This window comes from Trachypithecus francoisi, unplaced genomic scaffold, assembly GCF_009764315.1.
Source record: "Trachypithecus francoisi isolate TF-2019V2 unplaced genomic scaffold, Tfra_2.0 Lachesis_group20, whole genome shotgun sequence".
In the NCBI taxonomy this organism is placed as follows: domain Eukaryota; kingdom Metazoa; phylum Chordata; class Mammalia; order Primates; family Cercopithecidae; genus Trachypithecus; species Trachypithecus francoisi.
This window is the reverse complement of record NW_022681466.1, coordinates 10508575-10525469: the sequence shown is the minus strand read 5'-3', so window position 1 is coordinate 10525469 and position 16895 is coordinate 10508575. Positions and strand designations below refer to the sequence as shown.

Below are 16895 nucleotides of genomic sequence, written 5' to 3'. Positions count from 1 at the left end.
GAGGCACCTGTGGCAGCCCCAGGGTGGAGAGGTTCCCCTCCACCTTCCCCCTGAGGTGACCCCCAGAAGTCCACTTCCTGTCTCAGGATCCCAGCCTGGTTGGATTTGGAGTTTAGACTCATCGGGGGGCTGGTATGACTTAGAATCATCAGATGGCAAGGACTCTGTCCCTTCTTGGCCCTGGGTTCTGAGCAAGCGGCCAGTGTTCTCAGGGCCTGGGACTGCCCCTTAATAGCAGCTGACATGTTGGAGCTCTGGCTGGCTGCCCTCAAAGGATGGCATTTTGGAGCTCTGGCTGGATGCCCCCTGCAGGGGACCTGTTTACATACACTCAGTCCCTGCAGGACGGGGGCACCATCCCATCAGCTCCTTGGGTCCCTACAGGACAGGGGCACCATCTGCCATCGACTCCCTAGGTCCCTGCAGGATGGGGACACTGTCCCCCATCAGCTTCCTGGGTCTCTGCAGAACGGGGGGTACTGTCCCCCTCTTTTCAGCACCTGGCAGAGTTGGGATTTCATGGCTGTCTGGCTCCACTGGGGCTTGCTGTACCCCCTGCCTCCAGGACTGTGTGGAGGTGACTGGGAAACCCCCATCAGTTGCCTGCACTGCAGGCTTCAAGACAGGCCCTAGGGACCTCAGAACTGTTGTTTGGGGCCGTTCACAGTACCAGTGAGAGACCGGGCTGCCCCATGGGGACTGTGGCCAACAATGGGGGGGAAGAAGGCATGGGGGAAGAGCGTCATGGCCCAGCTGGCCTGAGTGTCCTGCACAGGCTGGGCCTGGGTTCAGGTCACCGTTGCTCAGCACCCCACTCCAGCACAGCCCCATGACAGGCTGTGCAGGGTCCCGGGGGCCTGGGCAGAAGACCCTCCCTCCGCTTCTCTCTTTCCCTCACACCCTCCACACCATTTTCCCCCTGCCCAACCTTCTCCACATCTCAGGGAGGCCTGAGGGTCCCATTTCCCAGCCAGGGGTCCTGATCTCCAGTGGCCTCAATCTCCATTTCCTGACCCCAGCACTTTCTCTTCTCTGTGGCACTTTGTCCCTAATGGGCACTCATGCCCCTCTGTCTCCCCCTCCCCCATGCTTTGGAGAAGGGTCTCAGAGTAGACCTTTACCCTTTAGTGTGAATTAGGGGTGGTGGTCATGCCTTGGGTACCCTGTCCCCAATGTAACCCTTTCCAAGTGGCCAAGTCCTAGCAGGGTGAGGAGGGGACACTGGTGATGTGCCCATCCCCATCCCCAGCTGGCAGCTGGAGTTAGTGTCCTGGCAGGAAAAGCTCCCCAAGGCAGAAGGGAGACACGGGCCTCCAGGAGAGGCTGGGAGAGCTGTCCCTACCCCCACACCACACCAAGGACCCTCTTGGTGGTGCCTTGGGCACCCTATCCCCACCATCGCCCTTTCCAAGTGGCCAAGTCCCAGCCGCTCCATGGCCGGAGGCGGGAGGGGGTCCCAGGGCTCCTTTCCCAGTCTGGGAGCCCAGGGCAGAGCACAGGGATGAGCGTCTCAGGAGTGGAGCGGGCAGCCGGGCCAGCGTTCTTAACCCGCACTTTCCTGTCTGCCCCACTCCCTCTTTGTCTCTGTCTCTGCAGCAATTCGGAAAAATTTTAGACGTGGAGATCATTTTTAACGAGCGGGGCTCCAAGGTGGGTGCCGCACGGAGCTGCCGCCTTACAGCGCCGGCTGTAGGTCCCGCCAGGCTAACGTGTGAAATGTGCGTTTCCTTCCTGGAGAGCTTCGCGCCCGAGGACCCCTGAGCGACACGGGTGCTTGTATTCCCCGCTCTTCCACCCCCACCCGCCCCGCCCCCACCCCAGCTGTCTGTGCTGTTGCTGCCGCTGCCGCTTTTTCTTTCTGAGCCACCAGGACCTCTTGCCTGCACCCCAGGGCCCTGGGCCTCTGGGCCCGGGCCCCACCCCACTGAACGCTCACCCCAGGGGACCACTGGCCTTGAGGCTTGAGGGAGGGGCTACAGAGAGGGCAGGCTGGGGAGGGTGTCCAGCGGAGACAAGCCCTGCTCCCCTTCCAGGAAGGCACGACCCTCTCCCCGGGGCTCCGAGGGTGGAGATGGGGGGGCTGCCCCTGCAGGTCCTGTAGCCCAGCCTGGGCCCCCCACCCCAAGGTGGGGTTCAGGGGGCAGGCCTGGCCTGTGGTCAGGTATGACGTCTCTTATGTGGCTTTGGCCTGTCCCTTTGGAGATGCCAGGTGATCAGCTCAGGCTGGGCTCAGGCTGGGCCAGCAGCTGCCCCCCTGGGGCCCATACCCCTCCTGGCATCCTGCCGGTGGCCCTAGGACAGACCTTTGGGCTGCCTGCGTCTCTGCCTCAACTCACCTGACTCAACCCCTTCTCTCTCTCCCCCCCGCCCCCCCACTCCTCTTCTTCCTCCTCTTCCTCACCCTGTATCCTCCTCTCCGTGCCTGTCCTTCCCTCTCCTCTGCTCACAGGGTTTTGGGTTTGTAACTTTTGAAACTAGCTCAGATGCTGACCGAGCCCGGGAGAAGCTGAATGGGACGATCGTAGAGGGACGGAAAATTGAGGTGCTCAGATAAGTGTGCTGCAGCAGGGATGCCCTGAGGTCGCCCACCTGCCCCCCAGTTCACCCAACCAACCAGCCCCGCCACTGCCGCACCCTTCAGAGAGCCTGGCCAGGGTCCCCTGGGGTGGGGGGAAGGGTTGCACTAAGGCCAGAGTAACTGGCTGCAGGCCAAGCCCTGTCACCTGTCACTCCTTCAGGCTCACCTGAGGTCCCCTCTCCCCTGCCTCTCCCTCCTTTTCCTAGGAGAGGCCCTGTCCCCAACCAGACAGTGAAAGAGCCCCAGAAATCCTGTATTTGGGGCTGGGCAGCTTCAGGGACTATGGCCAGTACACCTGGGCAAGGAGCCATTAATCCCCAGACCCTGCTCACCATGGAGCAGCGACTCTCCCCAGCCTGTCCCCACATGGCCCAGTCTGGGCCCTGCAGTTTGCCCCCACCTTGGCCCCACTCCTCCCCTTGTTTGGGTAGAAGCAGAGTCAGCAGTGGCAATATTGGGCCAGGGCAGAGGAAGAGACCAGGCCCCAAGCAGGAGCAGGGAGAGGGCGCTCTGGGCCCTCCCTGACACCCATCCCGCTCTGTCCCCTCCTTCCCTGCTCCCCAGAGGCCCAGAGTGCCAGTGGGCTGTGTTCCCTTGCTGCGGCCTGGGTGTCTGGAGCTGGGTCCCCCAACAGGCAGGGCAGCCAAAGGGTGGCTGGAGGAGGGCTGGGGCGAGCCACCAAGGCAGAGCCCTCAGGCAGGAGGTGAAGGGCCTGAGAGGAGGTTTCCAGACTTCTGAAGGCACTGGCTTGGCCAGGCTGCAGGCCCGTGCCCTCAGGGCTCACACTGAGGACACAGGGGAGGCAAAACAGCCCAGACCCCTTCCTGGGGCCTGTCACCCCTGCTGTTCCCGACTCCCTTCCACACACGCCTCATCCTCTCCACGCCAGGCTGCCCCTGGACAGCCTCACCCGGGCATATGTGTAGAAAATAGGTGACTTCATGCCCAGAGCCCCTCCCTGTCAGCCTCGTGCTCCAGGGGCACACGGGCTCCATCAGAGAGCTCTGTGCTCTGCAACATTGAGGACTCTGGCCTCGGGGAGGGGGGCATCATCCAGGAAGGGTATGCGGCCATCTTGGTGCCCATGCCTAGATAGGCCTTGGCAGCCTCAGGGAGGAGGGGGCGTCCTGGAGTCCAGCCTCTTAACTGGTTCTGGTTGGAGAACACTTTGTGGAGAGTCTACCAGGGAGCTTCTCCAGCTGTCCTGGGGTGCCTGGGAGTCTGGGGCTGGGTTTATGGGAACAGCCATGTGAAGAACACAGGCCAGCAGGCCTGGGTCTGGGGTCCTGGGCCAGGCAGGGCTTTAGTCCGTGCTGGGAGCAGTAGGGGCCAAGGCTCCCGGAGGGCAGGCAGCATGGTGGAGAGAGGAGGCTGGGGCGGGAGCTGCTGGGGTTAGGGGGGCAGGGCGCGGAGGAGTGGCCGGTGGGTCTTCCAGGAGGCTAATCGTCCCTCTTCCTCTCTTTCCTTCCCTCTCCGGACAGGTCAATAATGCCACGGCCCGAGTCATGACCAACAAGAAGACGGGGAACCCCTACACCAACGGTAAGGGGCTAGGCACCCCCACCAGGCTGCCGGGGTCACTGGTCAGGCAGAGGCCCTGGCGGAGCTGAGGTTTCTGGATCCTAGGCAGCCCCCATCCCCAGTGTCCCAGCCCTGGGGCTGCTGCTCTGCTCCCGGTCAGAAGCGGGTGGGGCAGAAGAGGCAGGAGGAGAGCTGGGGGCCACCCACCCCACTCATGGCCCTGTACAATCAGCCATCGCTAGAGTCTAGCTTTCCTGAGCGTGCCTGGCCCCCAGAGGCCACGCGTGCCGGCTTCTGATGCAGTGGGACAGCAGTGCCTTCCTGGATTAGGACTGACTTTCCCCCAGGGCCTTGAGTTTGAAGGCTTCTGTGATGAGACCTGCTGCACCAATTCACGGTGTAAGCAGGCTCAAGGAGGGCAGCAGGGGCATGGGGGACCTTGGGTGAGCTTCTAGACCTCTCTGAGTTCCAGTCTCTTCATCTGCAAAACAGAAATAGTGGCACCATCCCCCAGAGCTGTTGGATGACAAGTGACACCTCTAAGCGCCATGAGCAAGGGCCCGGGGGGAGGTGCTCAGATTTTGTAGAATGTGATTACAGGAACTGCCTTCCTGGGGCTTTTCAAGCATGGGTGGCGCTGAGGCCCCAGGCTGAGCCCTGCTGTCCACAACATGGGGAGACTGAGGAATCCTGTGCGTGTGCACCACACTGCAAACAGAGGTGGCCGGTCTTCCTTGGAGATGGATCTGCCAACGCTAAGTGCTGGCTCTGGAGAAGCGGAGGGGACCACTGGTGGCCACTGCGAGTCTTAACTCCATCAGGCGAGGGGCCTGCTTTGAGCGGAGCAGGTGTGTGTTGGGGGCCTTGGCTCATTCCTGCCAGGGAGCAGCTTCCCCCTCGGAGCCCTTAAAAGCCTCAGCACTGCTCCTGGACAGGATGGATCTCCCTGTTGCCATGGACTCTCAGACGGTGTCACCCGCAGCCTCTCATGGTCCCCCATGTGATTCGGCCATACGTGGAGTCAGGCGATGACCAGCACGGAAGCCTGGATAGGACTGCCTGATCCGCCACCTCTCTCCCCAGCTCTTCTCCTGGTGTCCGATGCTGGGGTGGGGCCGGGACTCTGGCCTGGCCCAAGTTTGACTTGATTCTCGTGGCCTCATACCCTGCTTTTATGAAGACTTACACATCTCCAATTCTTTTTAAAAATTTGGGAGTGCTCCCGCTTTGCAAGCATCCCGAGTGCTTTCTGGATGGGAGTCTTCTGTGATCTGGCACTTGGCACGGGAAGTAAAAGCGGTAGACATTTTTACAGGGTACAGGTGATCAACCAGCGGGGCGTCAAAATCTCTGGAACCAGCTGCCCACTCTGCACCCAAGAGCCACACTCGCCGCTGTCTGGGCGGAAATGAGAATTCAGGGGAGCATGGAAATCAGAATGGACCCGTCCCTGAATGGCTTGGACTGTGCGGCTCCTGAGGGGCACAGAACCCACGCCAGTGAAACATCAGGGAATGGAGGGAAGTGGGAACCTTTGCCCACCTTTGCAGCAAGAGCCATTTCATCTCAATGTCTTCACCAGCCTGGGCACAGAGGGCTGCAGTGGGACGGCCCTGGGTTCTCTGCAGGTTGGCACTGAAGCCAACACATGGGCTCTGGCGGCGAATGCCAAGGGACTTGCTTCAACACTACCCAACACTCTGGAAGTCACCAGTTGGGGGTGGAGGTTTCCATTGTAGAAAACAAACCTACCAGGTTTGCCCAGGTGTTAACTATTTATAGTAGAAACAGGCCATCCAGGCAGTTTCAGGCTGCCTCTGCCATCTGGGGTTCCAGACAGTGAAATGGAGCCAGCAGAGACAGGTGGAGGTTCCCAGAGAGGAGAATTGACAGGTGACGGCACCCAGGAAGCCAGAATAACGGGGGAGGCATCCAGGAAGCCAGAAGTAACAGGTGAAGGTGGACAGGGCCATCTGAAGAATACATAACAGCCTCCAAGTCTCTCTCGCCCAGTATGGACCAGAAGAGCCGCTGGATGGAGCCTGGGGGAGTCTGGGCTTGGGGTCAGGGTCTGCAGGACTCTTCCATTATGGGCCTTCTAGTAAAAAGAGTCAGCTCTTGAGACTGGAGGTTTTCCCAGAAAAAAAAAAAAAATTTATTTCAGCCTGATGCAGTGGCTCACGCCTGTAATCCCAGCACTTTGGGAAGTTAAGGTGGCAGGATCTCTTGAGCCCAGGACTTCATGACCAGCCTGAGCAACACAGGGAGACCCTGTCTCTCCAGATAGTTTTTAAATTAGCTGGGGGAGGGGGGTGGTGGCAGGCACCTTTGGCCCAAGCTACTCAAGAGGCTGAAGTACGAGGATCACTTGCACCCAGGATGTTGAGGCTGCGGTGAGCTGTGACGGTCCACTGCACTCCAGCCTGAGCAACAGAGCAAGACAGTCCCCGCCGCCCCCCCCCCCCCCCCCGCCAGAAAAAAGTTTCTTCCCTCCTAACCTGGGATGTATCTTTTTGGAAGATTCCAAAGTCCCAGCAATGACGTCCAGACACAAGGTTGTGTGATGGTGGGCCAGGGATGCAGGGTGGGGTGAAGAGTTGGCCAGAGGGAGGAACAGACCCCGACCCCCCGTCCTCACTGCCTCTGGTCTGCCTGCCCTGCAGTGGGGTTGTTAGAATCTGGGTCGGGCTCACACGTGGCCCGGGCCCATTGCCACTCTCTCCAGATGTATCTCCCCAGCTGGCCAGTGGGCTCTCGTCCCTGCTGTCCCTCCCTGCACATTGCAAAGGGACAAGGAGCCGGGCCCACGGGGCATGCTGTAGAGAGAAGACCTGGGTACACTGAGGAGGGGGGAGGGGCTGGGCCTCATCAAGAAACCCTCCTGCCCACCCTGTCAGAATGCCTGGAGCCGGAGTCCACTCCAAGACAGCTGGTTTCACCTGCAGAGGCCTCCAGGTGGAGCAGGTCTTTGCCCTGCTCCTGGGCCCCCGGGGGAGAGGAAGACTGGCCCACCTGCAGGAAGGGAGAGGCTGGGAGGCTGATTACAGCCTGGCACCCATGGAATGGCCAGGAACATGGGTCTGGCTGAGGGCTGCAGGCCGGGATCCCTGGCTCTGCCACTCCCCAGCTGGTGACGGAAGGTTGCTGTGCCTCTCCAGGCCTCAAATGGGGAGGGCGTGAGGACCCAGCGAGTTTCAAACAGCCTGTGTGGCTCACACACAGTGTTGCCGTAAAACCAGCCCATCCTTATTATCATCCCCAGTCCAAATGCCCTTTCCTCCTCGACCTGCTTCCAGGCCACCCTCCCGGACGGCCGCTCTGGGGGATGGTGAGGACGGAAGGAAAGTGGGAGCAGGACTCAGCACTGGGAAGAGGGAGCCAGAGCGGGGCCTTTGGCAGGCAGTGGGGAGAGGTTATGGGCAGACGCCAAGTGCCTTTCCTGCAGTCTCTGGCCACCTTCAGCTTGGATGGTGGGCGGTGCTGAGTCTGACGCCAGAAACCCTCATCCCAGCTGTGCTCAGGCGGGTAGATAAGTTCCACTTTCCCTCTCCAGTTCTCTTCTGGGCGGTGGGTACCCCAGGCTTCGGGGGATGACGCCCAGGGGTGAGGGTTGCTCAGGGGCAGGCTGAGGAGGACCACAATTGGGAAAGAATCCTAGCAGAGCCCCAGGCAGAAGAGTCAGGAAGGAGCAGACCCTGGTGTTTTGAACCCAGCACTTGTTGGGGCAGTGTGGGAAGGGGGCCCGGCGCGGGGAGGCGTCCTGGGAGTGTTCCCAAGAGCTCCACCGGTGTCGCTGGGGTTCCCAGGCATAGGTTTTGGTGGGGAAAGGGTCGGGGAAGGCAGTGACTAGGTCTCTGTGCTTTTGTTTTAGGCTGGAAGCTAAATCCAGTGGTCGGCGCAGTCTATGGGCCTGAGTTCTATGCAGGTAAAGGCTGGAGCGGGGCGGAGATGGGATGAGACCAGCCACCTGGCCCGTGGAGCTCCGGGGGCGGGGCGTGAGGGGCGGGGCCAGGTGGGCCGTCCCCGCCCTCCCACGGTGTTGACTGAGTAGGGCTCCGGGGGAGGGGTGGGGGGCTAGGTGTTTGGAGGTTTGGAGCGGAGTTGGGGGGACAGGTGGGACCCGCTGTGCCTCTCACATGTGTCTCGGGCCCCCTTTCCTGCAGTGACGGGGTTCCCCTACCCCACCACCGGCACAGCCGTTGCCTACCGGGGCGCACATCTTCGGGGCCGGGGCCGGGCCGTGTATAATACGTTTCGGGCTGCGCCACCCCCACCCCCCATCCCGACTTATGGAGCGTGAGTACCTGGGCCGGGGGAGGCGTGGAGGAAGGGGTGGGAGGGCGGGGAGGAGGGAAATGGGGAGGCCCTGCGCAGTGCGAGGGACTAGGCAGCCTTTCCAGACCTGGGGGGTCGTGGGAGCCCCAGAACTCAGCCCTGCAGCTGCCTCCATTATCGCCTCTCCCATCCCCACCATGGCGGGCATCGCCGAGGTCACTGGCGTTTAGGGGGACATTCAGAGCCCCAGAACCTTGTCTGGATGCTTTAATGGGGGCGTTGTCCACCCTTGAGGTCAGCGAGGGGCTTCTCTGAGCCCTCTCTGCTCCCATTCCCTGGGGTCCGGTGCCCTCCATCACTAAAGGGGTCGGGGGGTGCAGCTGCCTGGGGTCGGGGTGGGCCATGGGCCCCGGGGTTTGTGGGAGAAAGGAGCTGATCAGCAAGGGTGTTACTCTATTGTTATACCAAAACAGGGCACTGGAGCAAACGCTTGTTAAAATGCCAGTCCCATGGGCGGGGCTGGCCCCGTGCCCCCTCCCTCCTCAGCAGACACCGGAGCCGGCCTACCCCACCTCTCCAGCGTTCCCACCACTTTCTTGTCCGTTTGCTTCCAGGGTCGTGTATCAGGATGGATTTTATGGTGCTGAGATTTATGTAAGTGCAGCCCCGCCGGGAGGGAGGGTGGGATCAGGTGTTCTGTGGGTCTCAGTGAGAAGTCGGCGTCTCCTCCCCTACTGCCCGCTCCTCCCATCCCATCCCCCCCCGAAGCCAGGAGAGCAAGGGCACCATGTCTGCCCAGAGTGTGGCATCCCTAGGAATCGCAGGACAGCACAGTCTGGTTGTCGGTGCCCATCAAGGGAGCGCCCTGTGAGCTGAAGGCGTCTTCCCATGGGCAAGGCTTCGCATAATGGGGGCAGTGGGACTCTGCCACGTCCCTATAACGAAGCTGCGGTCAGTGAGAGCCCCTAAGGCACCCACAGGACGTGCTTCAAGAGGGGCCAGGAGGCAGGGCCCCTGGGTGCCTGTGCTCTGGGGCCTACCCCCCTTGATAGGGTCCAGTGGTCTCTCCCCCCCTCCATGGGGCCACACTTGCTGCTTCCTCTGCCTCAGACTCACTGACGACCCCACCCCATGTACCCAGCCACCCTTCGGTCCTGGGCAGTTGCCCACAATTCAGTCACCTGCTCATGTGAGGCCAGGACGTCATCTGAGCTCACGTCCTCTTGTGCCTTTGACCTTTGACCCTTCCTGGTGTCCAGGACACTATCCAGAGTCACTGTGCATTTTCCTAGCCCCTCGGCATCCAAGTCAGGCCTCACTGGCCTGGTGGCAGGTCTGTGGGCACCTCTTCTTTGCCAAGGCCTAGCACCCAGCCAGATGAGTCATGGGTACCCACTAGTGTGTGTGGAGCGCACAGATAGGTGTGTGAATGAATGAGTGAATGAAAGGAGTGGACAGGCAGACCTGCCTCGCCCTGAACTGTGCCACCTGGCCATCTGCAGTCCTGCGTCCTGCATTAGACCAGAACTAGGTTCCCAGGCCAGGCATCTCCTAATCCTTACCCAGCCAAGGCTGGGAGGCTGGAAAGGTTTGCAGTCCCTAGCAGGGCCCCACCCACACGGGGTCTGTCTCTCCCCATGTCTCTCCCCACTCAGCCTTTCCCTGGGGAGCCCCACTAAGTCCTTCTGCTGTCTTTCCTCCCACTTACCCTACAGGGAGGCTACGCAGCCTACAGATACGCTCAGCCCGCTGCAGCGGCAGCAGCCTACAGCGACAGGTGAGGCCAAGGGCCGGTGCTGTTCTGGAGCAGGGTGGGGAGAAGATGGACACGGATCCCTCGGGGGCTGGGCCCAGACAGGCAGGAGGCATAACACACCCTTCCAGGCCTGGTGGGAGCAGGGTCGGGACAGGGGAGCAGGTTTGAGTGTGGCCCTTGAGCCAGTGAGCCCCTGACTTCAGTCACTTCCTGCTTGCCGCATGGGGAGGCTGTGGAAACCCGAGGTGGGGACAGCATCTGATTCCCAGTCCCCACCCCCCGCCCCCTGCCCACAGTGGCTGGCTGTCTTGGAGGCAGACGCTTGAGTGCTTCCACCTGGGGCAGCCTAGCCTAGTGCCTTTCTTTCCCCTTGGACATCTGGCCTGTTGGCAGCTGAGCTCCACCGCTCTGGCCTGGGGACCACTTGCACCCCCTCCCTCCCGGGAGCCCCGGCTCCATCTCCCTGAAGTGTGGTGTACGGGGCACCATGGCCCAGCCCTGCCCTCTAAGGAGCTGAGAGTTCCTGCACAGACTGCTGAAAGTCGTGAGGGACACGGTGTCATGTTCTTGGGGCCAGTGTCCCTGGTCCCTCCCCATTGATCCTCCCTCTCTTTTCTTGAAACCCTCCCCAGCATTTACCCTGTTCTTTTTGGGGTGGAAGTTTGTTTTCCCTGCAGACGAGCTCCATGAGGATGCCATCCCTCTCCACGTAGCACTGAGTGGAGCACACTCCCCGTCAGGGTCAGCACACTGTGGGCGTATTGAGAGGGCAGCCTGTTGTGTTCCAGAAGCTTCCTTCCTAACAAGAAGGAAGGGTAGGCCTTGCAGGAGGGGAGGGTGCCCACGTAGCCTCTGGGAGGAGGTGAGAGGCCCTTGCCACCCCTCACCTGCCCCCTCCCCCACCCTCCTCCCACGCTCTTCCCCAGTTACGGCAGAGTCTACGCAGCTGCCGACCCGTACCATCACACCATCGGGCCCGCGGCGACCTACAGCATTGGAACCATGGTAAGGAGCCCCGGCCCGGCCCTGGGTGCCAGTCCTAACAGCTGGGGATGGGTGGCGAGGCCCTTGGGGGAGAGGCTGAGCCCTCTGACCAGTGCCTTGGTCCCGGAGACTTTGGAAGGACCACGTCCTGGATGTGAGTTAGGATGAGGGGAGGGCCAGCCCCTCACACCCTCTCCCAGTTGTGGGGAAGCAGGCTGAACGGCTGGTCAGCCCACCATACCATTTGGTCCTCCGGGGAGCAGCACCCCAGTGGCCTGATCCGTTTCCCTGAGCTCCATCACTATGATAAAGTCCTGTTGAGGCCCCTCCATTCCCATTTCCACCAGGAAAACCTAAGAAACCAAACCAGGGCCACCTTTCCTTCCCAGCAGAGGCTCCCAAGGCCCCAGGACTGTTTCTGCCCACGCCACAGCCCCACAGCCCACCCGCACTGCTGCAGCCCCTCACATCCGGGAGGGGAGAGTGGGCTACCAGTTGCTTCTCACCAGGCCCTGGCTCCTGGCGGCTCCTGGGGTCCTGGGGAAACAGTGCCTGCTCTGCCCCAGTCTCCTCCCTCAGGCTGTGGGGTGGAAGGGGCGGGGAGGTGCGCGGCGTGGCGTGTCTGTGTCTGTGTGTGTGTGTGTGTGTGTGTGTGTGTGTGGCCAGCTGTCGACACGTGCAGCCCAGCTCACTCTGCACCCAGAGCTCCTTCCAGCAGACACCTGCCTCCTGTGCCCACTGGCCCCAGCCCCGGGGTGTGAACGCGGGTTTTAGCTAGCTTGGCATCCAGCATCAAAGATGAAAACATCTTGGGGGAGTAAGGAGGGAGGAGGTTCAGAGGCAACATGGATTTTTCCCATCTTCCTTGGTTTTGATGACTCCCTCCAATTTTTGACTTGCCTTTTCAATTTTTAATGAGCCTCAGACACCCGCAGCAGCCTGTGGTGGCTGCAGGCAGCCACAGGGGCAGACCTGGCATGGCCCCACCCAGATGGAGGTGCCATACCCTGGCTCTTGGGCCCTCCGCGCAGCTGCAAGCTAAAAGCTTTCATTCATGCATGGAGGGTTCCTCCTGTGTTTTCACTTTTTATTTTTAAGATTTTTCTATTTTTCCCCAATTTTTCTTCTCTTGCACTTGCCATGTTCTTCCCTTTTCTGACAAAACTGGGTGGTGGGAGGGTGGGAGGCCCCTTCAGAGCCCTCCCTGACTGGGGGCAGCCCAGGACATGGGAAAGCTGGAGCATCCAGGACCTGCTCTCCCCACCAGGACAAGGCTGGGCTCCAGGTGGGCCCAGGAGGACCCAGAGACCCCCCCCGCTCCGCACCCCAGGGAGCAAGTCTCTGGTACTGTGCCCAGCAGACTTGCCTCTCCCAGTGTAGCTGGCTTCAGTGGCCCCAGGCTCTTCAGCCAAGGCCCAGGAACCCGCCAGGAGGTCCCTCGGTGGTCTGAAGATGCCCTGTGTCGCCCTGCTGGGGTGCGAGGAGGTGGGGCCTGAGCTGGGACCCCCTCGGCATAAGGACAGTGAGAGGCCAGGCCTGAGCCCAGAGAAGTGACCCAGAAGCGCTGTTGGCCATGACCCCAGAGCGCCCCCCACACTGGCCCAAGACCACCAAGTCAGAGGCAGGTCCTCACCCCTCCTGTTGCCATGACAGCCCAACTTCTTTCTCCCCAAGGAATACAGAGGGAAAGGAAACGAGACTTAGCTGTTTCTTTTTGTTTTTCCTTGTTTTTTTTTCTTTTTGCTTTTTCCCCTCTTCCAAAAGACGGTACTGATTGGCTGTTTTTCATCTTTGATGTTGCAGGCTAGCCTCTGCCGAGGAGGGTACAGCCGCTTCACCCCCTACTAGCAAGAGACCCAGCCCCTAACAGCATTCACACTGACTGTCTATTACACACCAAACCCAACAGCCCAAAACCAGGCACAGCCACCAGAAGACAGTGCGCCCCTCCTGGCCAGCGCCACGCACGGCTGGCCCTCTGCGCCTCTAAAATCCATAGATTTTTCTCTGCAGCCAGTTGGTCTCCCCACCCCACCTGTGCTGGTGTGTGTGTCTTTGACCCCGGTTTTTCCTGTATGTCTGAAACTGATTTCCTATTTTGACTTTGTTGATGTTGTACTACCTGAGCCATTGCAGGTACGGTATGCACACCGTGGGGTCCAGGCTGGGCCAGGAGACCAGGCAGCCCCCGACCCAGGAGTAGCGGTAGTGCCCTATGAGGGCAAGAGCCACGTTTCCTGGCCTCCTGGGCTCCACAGAACGACAGAAACGCCCGGCAGGGCCTCCCCCAAAGTCACCCCGCCAGCCCCGTGCCACGGCCCTTGTATCCAGCACCCTGATGTAGGGAGGGAGGGGCTCCGGGCACCCAGTGTGGGTCTCCCCAGCCTGAGGGTGCTCCCGCGGGCCTTCACCCAGCCAACCACAGGAGTAGCCACACCCCTCCTTGCCCCATTCAGCTGAAACTAATATTTTTAATTAAATTTTATTGATGATATTTCTTGCCGACTAGTCACAAGCATGTCGCGTAGTGTGCAAACTGCCGTGGTCACGCCAGTCTCCGCGACTCCTTAACATGGCTGCAGCAAAAAATGGAAATGTGGAAAGGCGTGTCCTGGCCCCCCCTCAAGGCGCCCCTTAGCACTGCAGGGCCAAGGTCAGGCCAGCCTTGCAGGGGGGTTGTCCTGGAGGCACAGCCTACTTTCCCTGTCCCCAAGCTCCGAAATGTCTTTATTGGGGTATATTCCGGAAGGAGGGATCCTCAGCAGGAGAGCCGATGAGGGGCAGAATGCACCCTTCCTCAGGCCCTCCCCTGAGCACAGGCCAGTCAGCCCCCTCCCTGCATTAGGGAGACTGCGGGCAGGGCATTGTGGCCTGCGGGCCGCTCCTTCCTCAGCCCTGGGACTGGCCAGCCCGGCGCATGGCGCTTCTGGGGAGACCCTGGCTGGGACCTCCGTTGAGCAGAGCCCTGGGCAGCTGCTGGCCTGCCTGGGAAAAGCCAGCCAAGACAGGCACAGTCCTTTCCTGGGGCTGGCCTGGGGCATACACATCTGCACCTCCATGACAGGGAAAAGTAGCCTCAGGTTCTGAGTGTGCCATGGCTGGGCGCCTGGGGCTAGAAAGCCAGCTGGAGGGTGTGGGTTCCCCACCAGCCAGGGCTGAAGTCCTGCCGTGGGAGGCCCGGCTCCCCTACCTCCCGTGGCCAGACCATCACCCTCTGCTGTCTCATCCAGGCCGCCTCGAGGCCTGTGTTGGCCCAGCCTCTCCACTCACTCTGCCCTGCTCAGCTCTGTCTCCTCCTCATGGCACACCAGTTGTCTCTTCCCATCCCGGGCTGCCTGGGCCTCAACCTGGCGTCCACCCACACTCATCCCTGGAAGATGAGGGTGCTAGAAGCTGTGGGGCAGGTGTGGCGGCGCCAGGACTCCAGGCCAGGGGCCCCATGCCACGCGGTCCTGTCGCCCTCACACCTGCTGCACCTCCCCCTGAAGCTGCAAGTCCTGCCTTTCTGTTTCTGTTGTAGTGAAACCTTCCACCGTTTCCTTCTCGGACCATGAAGGGCAAAAACAAAAAAACAAAAAAAATCACAAAACAAAAAAAACAAAAAAAGATGTTAAGATCCAAGCAACAACAAAAAAAAAACAACCAAACCAAGAGGCATCCAACCAAGTCCAAGTCCCGCGTCCTGGCCACACGCCCGCACCGAGGGAGCACGCCGGCAGGGGCGCCGAGGAGCGGCCCCGGGACTGGACGGCCCCACCGCGTCCTGGCTGGCAGCGCAGTGGGAACACGCCCCTCCGTCTCAGGCAGTGGGGGAGTTGGAGGGGAAGGGGCCTCCCTTGCGGGGCCCGTGAGGGGCTGTTTTCCATCCAGTCTTCCTTTCCCAGCCCCCAACTCCCAAGGCAGTGTGGAGCCCAGCGGCGGCAGAGCAGGCCCGGGGCCTGAGCAGGCAGGTGCTGCTAGCAAGACTTGATCTTTGTGGCCAGCTGTGCCGGGGGCCGGCGGGGCTGGGGGGTGCGGGCAGCTTTCATCCCAGGGGCTCCACTGGGCCCCGTCACTCTCGTGTCGCGTCCCCTGCGTCCCACCCTCCCTCATGCCCGGCAGTCCCGCCCGTGCCCCCAGCCTGGCGAGGCAGCCGTCCAACAGTAGCCCCGGGACCAACTCCCAACAGGAAGGGCTGATGTGGCTCCAGGACTCAGGGGCGCTCCACGGGAGGACGAAGGAAGTCCAGCCAACCAGGAGCCACTCCTCACACCTCCAAGTGTGGCCAAGTGGGCCCTGAGGCCAAGGACTTGCTCTTCCTGGCCATCTCTCCCTTTCTGGAGGTGGCCCGGGGCCTGTGCACACCAAGGCTGACTTCGTGCTGCCTACTGGGACCCAGCCCTCCCTGCCGCTCCCCTGCGAGCCCAGTCCACCGTGGGCGGCCAGGAACGGGCCAGTGCCCGGCTGCACCTCAAGGTTGGGAGTCTCCGTGGCTGTGGGCCTGGACGGGCACAGCCAGAGCAGAGGCCCATGGGAAGGGCAAGGGATGGGGAAGCCTGGGCCGGCCCCTTCCCTGCTCCCAAGGCAGGTGTCCAGGTGGCGGGAGCAGCCAAGCTCACCTGGTGGGAGGAGCACAGCAGGTGGCAGGGAGGAACGTCCTGGCAAGGCAGGGAGCACTGAAGTAGGGAAGCAGCAAAAAATACAGGCTCCTGACGTGACTCCACTGTCTCATGAAACGTTAAAAATTTAAAAATACACCTCACTTTCTCTTCAGCATCAGCTACTGAAGCTATCGAAATGGAATTCTCCTTTTCTATTCCCGTTGTACATAGCCCCATGCCCTGCCTCTGGCTTTGTCCTCTGTACAGAGCCCCCTGTCCCCTCTGCTGTTCCGGACCCTTTTCTTGCAGCAGCTCAACCCCCTGACTCAGATCCCCAGGACTGCAGCCGAGCCCCGGGCTTCCTTTCTTACCATTCTGTATGCTTCCAAGGTGTGACCATTCCAACTAACAGTATTATTAAGATGATTAATAAAGATTTCTTTCTTCAAACCAGGACAATTCTGTATGCTGTGGCAGCTCCCGGGCATGGTGGGTGGAGGGCATAGCAGCCCAGGCTGCAGGATCGGGGCCAGGATGCGATGCAGCCCTGCCTTGGCCTGGAGCCAGGTGGCAGTGGCGTCAGAAGGCCCTTCTAGGCAAAAGCCTCCAGTCCCAATCCTAGAGTCCAGGCTGGTCCTCTGCATCCTGCCCCAGGACGGGCTGGGTGGGTGGCAGCTCATGGCGGATCTGTGCTGCCTGGCCTGCCTCTTGGACTCAGGTCGAGGCTAGCCCTGGTCCCTTCTTTCCTGGTTACAGTGTGCGCTGGACACAGCATGACCTCAGAGCAGAATGCACCTCAGAAGGCAGAAGGCTTACACCAGGTGACCACACAGCTGTGCTTGGTCGACCCAATGCAAGAAAGAGCACAGAGCTAGGAGGGTGGGGGGACATGGCACAGAGGCAAAGGTGGCTGGTGCTCCAGCCAGTTCTGCACCCCTGGTGTAGCCCGAGCTGGGGCCCATGAGGAGCCATGTTGCTTCAAGGTAAACCCACTTCGCCAGCCTGTCACCCCTCCTGGAAGGCGGCCAGGAGCTAGAGCACAGCTGCAAAGGGTCAGCTGAGGAGGGGACGGGAAGACGAGTGGCAGAACCTGAACCCAGAGCTCAGAAGCCTGGGGCTGGAGCCAGGGCTGTACAGGAAGCCAGCATCCAGCGCTGGGCTGGTGCTGCCTGTGCTCCACCACACCAGGACTCGACTGCAC

General features: G+C 61.0%; 1 protein-coding gene across 13 annotated transcripts in view; it reads left to right on the top strand.

Moving 5' to 3' along the window:
• RBFOX3 (RNA binding fox-1 homolog 3) overlaps positions 1–16144 on the top strand; it is a 521374-nt gene extending 505230 nt beyond the window's left edge. For 6 of the 13 annotated variants that reach the window (XM_033182474.1, XM_033182472.1, XM_033182475.1 and 3 more), the window contains 9 exons: positions 1597–1650; positions 2450–2542; positions 4060–4120; positions 7971–8024; positions 8263–8395; positions 8848–9028; positions 10090–10151; positions 11057–11135; positions 12918–13608. In XM_033182474.1, coding sequence (XP_033038365.1) covers positions 1597–1650; positions 2450–2542; positions 4060–4120; positions 7971–8024; positions 8263–8395; positions 8848–9028; positions 10090–10151; positions 11057–11135; positions 12918–12962 — 762 coding nt within the window. In that variant the 3' untranslated portion in view covers positions 12963–13608. Of the gene's footprint in view, positions 1–1596; positions 1651–2449; positions 2543–4059; positions 4121–7970; positions 8025–8262; positions 8396–8847; positions 9029–10089; positions 10152–11056; positions 11136–12917; positions 13609–14634 lie in introns of those variants that run through there. The other 7 variants (XM_033182482.1, XM_033182481.1, XM_033182480.1 and 4 more) reach the window with 3 other exon arrangements.
• Positions 16145–16895: the final 751 nt, after the last annotated feature.